The sequence below is a fragment of the Sander vitreus genome, chromosome 14 (assembly GCF_031162955.1).
Source record: "Sander vitreus isolate 19-12246 chromosome 14, sanVit1, whole genome shotgun sequence".
In the NCBI taxonomy this organism is placed as follows: domain Eukaryota; kingdom Metazoa; phylum Chordata; class Actinopteri; order Perciformes; family Percidae; genus Sander; species Sander vitreus.
In genome coordinates this window covers 25606856-25613281 of record NC_135868.1, presented here as the reverse complement: position 1 = coordinate 25613281, position 6426 = coordinate 25606856, and the positions used below count along the sequence as shown (strand labels likewise).

Genomic DNA, 6426 nt, shown 5'->3' with positions numbered 1-6426 from the left:
GTACATTTTGGAGGCAAATATTGTATTTTATACACCACTATATTTATATATGACAACATTAGTCACAAATTACTTTGCCGGTTCAGATTATTAATACAAAATATAAATCATCATTATGATGTATTATGGATTAAACTACCCAGCAGTATATCAAGTAGCCTGGCTGAAATTAGCTCTACATTTACCAACATTAGTGATGCTTATACATGAATATATTACTAACTATAATTCACTGATATTATGTATTTGTTTCTTTCTAAAAAACAATTGAGTATTTTACACTGTGGTATTACTACTTATACTCAAATAAAAGATCAGAGTACTTCTTCTTACACTGGTCCAAATTGTAACTTTCAGGACAGTACTTAAGTGTCAGTCTTAGTCTCAGTCTAGGACATTTTTAGTTAAGGTGTCATGTCCAAAGATAATCTAAGTGTAACTCTAAAGCAAAAACACTCAATATTTGTTATCAACTTTTTTTTGCCCTATTTAATTGAAATATAAACAATACCAGCAGAAAATAAAGGCAGTTGGATCTTTACTCCAAACCGTATGGCTGTAAGACTCTCCCTGACATGTTGTCCCTGCCCTTCTTGGCCTGTCGGGGGCGCTGGCAGCATTGTCTGTTAAGGTCAGTGCTGGAATGCGAGGAGGGCAGGTGGAATATGTGCGTGTTGTGTAATCAACACTGTTCTGACAAGTACGCAGGGGAGGGGCCTCCGTGATATCCGCCGTGTGTGTGTGTGTGGGGGGGGGGTGGTAGTATAAGTAGATGTCCTGGCAGGAAAGTGAACACAAAGCACCTGTCTGCTCTCCAGCCTCAACTCGCACAACTGCAAAGTCTCGCTAAGACTCTCGGAGTGTGACAACTGACTTGCTGCTGCATTTTCACTTCAGAACATCAGACACAGGGGTGATGATGATAATGATGGCTTCCTTCATGTGCAAGACACTGACTTTATTTATCATCTGCATGGCTCTGCAAGAGGGTGAGTAACATATTTGTGGTTTCTTGGAATTTTAGATTTTTTTTTTTCTTCTTTTAAATGTATTTGTAGATTTTCATATGTATCATTTTCTTTCATAATGGATTCCTTTTTGGCTGTCCAGTTTTTTCTTAGCTGGTTTAGATAAAGGTTTTAGGGTTAGGGTTTGAGCAATGTTACAAAATAGTAAAAGCAGCACAAATTAGTTGAGCAAAAGAGGAAGATGCTGGGATACAAACTGCAGCTTTTGACTCTTTGCCAGTCACCACAGAGAGTACAAAACAGGAGCTGAGTTCAGCATTCCAGATAATACTTTCCTGTGATAAGCAACCCACCTTTTATTGAAAAGTAATCACATTGCTACCACAGAATTATTGATACAGCCACCTCTTGCAGGATTGTTTGACTTGGATTAAGCTCCTTGATTTATAGTTTAATCAAAATGTTCCACCATTAATCACAATCTCATTTGTGGGTGTTAACCCGCCAAGTGGATTTCTTTTGTGTTTACATGTTGATAGCCTCTAACAGCACAGTCATACTGCAAAGGATTAGTCTGCACTTTTTTTAATCTCGGAATGTGTTTTTCTAGGTTGTGGACTCCCATTATCAGAGCGGCCAGAGCTGCCAGCTCAGGCTCCACACCTTGTCAGGACCAAGCGCTGCTCCTGTAACAGCTGGGATGATAAAGAATGCATCTACTTTTGCCACCTGGATATTATCTGGGTCAACACGCCAAGGTGAGGCTGCACAGTACTTACAGACATACACTCAGAGAGCTGCATTTGTTACTAGACCGGGGGATTGGCTTAAAAAAAAAAAACCTAACCCTAAAATATAGCCTAAGGTCACTCTCCCTTTTTTAGCACCATTATCCAAGCACTTGTTTTACTAACCTTTTATGATAGGTATGTGTCATTTCTTTTATTGCAATGGCAATCAATTCAATAAGCACTTAATAACGTCCTTTTAATTAAATGTCTTATAATATTTTTATATGAATAAATTATCAGATTATTTTATTGTTATTTATCATGTTTTAAAATGAATTATATATACACATAATGTGACGCCGGAGAATTTCTTTTAATTTGTACAGGGGAGAGATTGTGGTAGATGGGGGGGCTTTTTTTTAAGTAATATAACTTCCGCTAACCGTCCTGTCTATAAAGACTTTATTCCTTTTTAAATAACCAAAGTAGGTTTTTTTAAAGAGTTTTTTAAGTGGCTTTCCACACTGATGGTCCCCTTGGGCCCCTTCGCGTCGTAGCGCCCATCACGTAGGCTACGTCTTAGCCCAAACCTAACCCTAAAATGTATAACCCTGTCCCTGACCCCAACCCCCAATAGCACTCACGGACAATTTCTAAACTAATCCCAGATTCCCAATTGCTTCAACACTGTCCTAATATGTTTCGTTTTCTGTTACAGTAAACTGCTTCCTTATGGCCTTGGAAGTCCCCTGTCTCGTCGCCGGCGCCGTTCAGCTGAACGTTGCGAATGCCTTAACCCAGCCGATAAAACCTGCTCTGGCTTCTGCCTTCAAAGGTAAGCGCCCTTCCCTTTCTTCCTTCCATCTACCTAGATCTACAGCCCATCACGTCTCCTTAGGATGCTAGATAGTATCAAAGAAGATTCTGTTTCTTCTTCCAGTGTCAGCCGTGTGTGACCAGCCTGAAGTATGTTGATGTAGAGGACGAGTCAGAGAGGAGGCGAAATGATTCAGTGTGTGATAATGTTAATACAGTGTAGGGGTAGGAGTCATAGTGCAGATAATGGCCCGCAGTTCCTTGCAGGACTTGATCGAAATCCCAAAGGTCTATTAGCAACACTGCTATTTTTGGAAAGTTTACATTTCTGCTTTTGCTCAAGGAAATGTTTGTTGTGTCATTGACTTATTGCCATAATGAAACCACCAGTATGGGTTAGTCATTTAGATGTTATCCTACAGTAGGTGGTGTTTTGGAAAGTGCACCCTTCATTTCTGCTCATAAGCATCTAAAAATAGTTTGGAATTCTAAGGAAATTGCTTAGTCAACCCTGAACTACTTTTGCTTCAATTAACATAATAATGCCAGACAAAAGAGGTTTCATTTTATTGTATTCATTGGGAGGGTTATATCCATGTTTTAATGCTGTTGTTGTATCTGTCCACAGCTCAGAGAATCCAAGGACTAATGTCGTGGGCCCATTGGTAGAATCTGCAAGCACAAACAGCAACACGTTGCTGGCATCTTTCAGGTACATAAAGAACTGTTTAGGGACCAACCTTTTACATCTATATTGTGCTGTGATTGATGGTCATTTCTAAGCTCACCTGTTTTCTTTTGTTCTTCCTGCAGATCTGTGATCAAGTCCAACGTTGTGATCGCAAAAGAGATTCTGTCATCAAACGAGAACCCGGGTGGGGTAAACAGGCTGAGGAGCAGAACAAGAAGGTAGAGAACTGAGCGAACGCTAGAGGCGGTTCGACCTCCGATGGATTCAACCTCCATGGGCTGGAGACTCCTTCAAACTACCTTCAATGCCAGAACCAGGGTTTTGAAACATGTCAAGAGGCTTACCAACTCTGGGGATGTGGCGGTGGAAGGATGGCAACGGTTCAAGCATTTTGTCAACAATACAAAGCTTGGGAGACCGGCAGCTCACCGAGACAGAAGCACCACGGCAGGAACACTGCTGGCTGGAGACAGGGTCATTTCTTGAACTCTCTTTGAACTTTTTTTGAACTTAACAATAGATGCCAGGGAAGGATCCATTAAAGCCAAGAACAAACTGGTGTCTGGCCTTTTGGGGAACCACATCAAGAAAGTTTACAATGACTAATCAGTCACTGATCTGTGCTTCGTTTGTTCATATGGACAAATCACTCCTGCGACTCTCTTGTCTTAAGGGACGGTTTTAAATCCACAACTCGCCTACACTGAGGATTGTAGGATTGTTACTTATTCAACTCTCAATCAACTCTGTATTTAGTTGGGAACTCTTTGTCAATGTTTACCTTTAATGTTCTTGAAACCATTCTGTCATTGGTTCAATTTAATATTGCTCTGTATCAGAGCTGGAATCTGGTGTCCTGCCAGGTGTTTATGACACATAAGCAAATTTCTAATGAATAAATATTATTTTTTTTAATATTGGGCAGTTCTTAAAAATGGCAGCTTGTTCACTCTTGGCAGACATGGAAATGAAAGTCATCTCTTTGGGATGTATCTCACAAGGTCCATGCAAGGTCCATTGTGAGCTGCATGCGCATGCATGCACACGTGTACGCGCACACACACGCACACACACACACACACACACACACACATACAGTCAACTTTCTGCCAGCATAACAACAACAGTAGGCCTATTGTGTTGGCTTGAGTGTTTATTACATAACTCCTGTTTAATGTTTTGATTGAAGATAAGCCAGAAAGTTTCAATGACCTGCAGTTTGCCAAAAAAATGTTGTCCCCCCCCCCCCGACAAATGTTCACTTAATTCCTCTGTAATAAGTAACTGGGAAAAAATGACTCTCCACTTGTGATCTGCACTTCAAAAGCTTTTTATCTGTGGCCTGCACTTTTTCTGTGCCATGAATCCATTCACTCCATCTGCCATGTTGGATTATGGTCAACCCACAGACACATGGGAATATAAACCTTCACTGTAACTCTTCTTCAGATATCTCAATGCTGTGTACAACGGATAGTTTACCAGCTTAGAAGTTTACTGTTAAATGCTGAATTGTATATAAAACAATTTATTTATTCTCTAACTTATTCAGAGATGTATTTATATTTGTATGAATGATGCACTGACTTGTGTATGACAAAATAAAAACAATGCAAGAAAATATTTTGTGGCAAATTGGTGATTTTATTATTTGACTTATGTGTTTGCATGTTCCAGCAAACACTTTATTTCACAATTTCGACTATTTTTTTGAACATATTCAATACTGATATGTCATGACGACAATATAATATAACAATATAATATAACCACTGGTTCATGTTCTGTATTCTTTTTAAGAAGTAAATACTGAACATTGGACCTTAATTGTTAAGAACCTAAAGCATGCCGGACCTAAACAAAGACATAACTGAAGCTGTTAAGTCTTTGGGTGTAACACACCCAAAGACGTAACAGCTTCAGTATGCATTTGAGTAAGACATTAAAGGTACAATACGACAGCCTTTTAAAAGGCCCCATATTGTCTTGACCTGCAGCCGAGGATTTCAGTGTATAAAAGATATGCAAACCTTTCTTCTTCTTTCATTGAGTAATAACTTGAAAATGAAGGAAATAAGCTTTTCCAACAATCAATTGAATATTTCATTGTGATCAGTTGTTTCCAAAATACTTAACATATTGAAATCAGAGCTATTTTACCAAGGCCAGTTGGTCCTATAATTTAGAAATGTAATGGGAAAAAAATAAAGCTATTTCCTACATTTTCAAGAGCTGGTTAATAGCTGTCTACATTTTCATTTCCATGTGATTATTCATACAAGTCTAAACACATGTATATGTTATTGTGGAAATAATCGTGAACCGAAGGTGACCGGATGGTAGGGCTGGGTATCGGTACCTGATACCTTTAGGGTTTATACCGAAATAACCCAGTACCGAGTAGTATCAAAACTTCTCCAGTCGAATGATACCGTCATTCAGTGCTTTATCCTTGTACGATTTTGCTCACAGCCAATCAATGCAAGTGTTCTTCAATTTAATGCGATATGTGAGTGGCCCACTACTGCTACTGGTGGAGAGGTGGTGGCATCTTACGCAACTGAATGCTTCCATTCACATGATGGGTATCAAATGAAGTAGGAAAAAAAACCCACCTTCTCACTCCGAGCGCGTCAAAAAGCTGCGCTTGGTCAGGTGCCTTTGCAAAAAAGTCTCCTTTAGCGTCTAGCTCTTCGGCGTGATATTTAGACGCGCTTGGTCGGGACTCTTGGCGTCACTTATTGACGCACTGGGTCGGGACGTAGGTTTAACTGGCATTATTACTGGGGAAATCTTGCCATTCATTCTGTAAACTGTGATAAAAGTAGGTTTCAAGATTAGTAATGCTGTTGACGCCAAATTCCTACCCTACCTACGTTATGTAACATAAAAAAATAGAGACATCAGACAATTTTTGTCCCCAGGTGCAGGAGTGAATATGAGTCATCCTCAACATCTGCTGCGTTCTGGTTTCAGAATGATGAAGGCAGTTGGATAACAAATAGGATGTAGGCTCGACAGGATGATTCTTGCCCTTGGCAACTATCATGTTTTTTTCCCAAATAATGGACAGAGTTTTAGGCATTTGATTATCAAAAAAAAATGTCTACAACATTTGACTCCGGCCCTGGTCTGAACACCGGCTGTGCTGCATGGCTTGCTGTCTGTCCCTACGTGGGTCCTGATGATGCAGGATGACAGAAGCCAACACTGTCCAATC

General features: G+C 39.8%; 1 protein-coding gene across 1 annotated transcript; it reads left to right on the top strand.

Annotated features, from left to right (window-relative positions):
* The first annotated feature begins 784 nt into the window (after positions 1-784).
* edn2 (endothelin 2) lies at positions 785-4829 on the top strand. The gene is made up of 5 exons (XM_078268148.1): positions 785-989; positions 1579-1726; positions 2418-2534; positions 3144-3227; positions 3329-4829. The coding sequence occupies exons 1-5, from the start codon at positions 917-919 to the stop codon at positions 3426-3428; spliced, it is 522 nt and encodes a 173-aa protein (XP_078124274.1). The 5' UTR covers positions 785-916; the 3' UTR covers positions 3429-4829.
* Positions 4830-6426: the final 1597 nt, after the last annotated feature.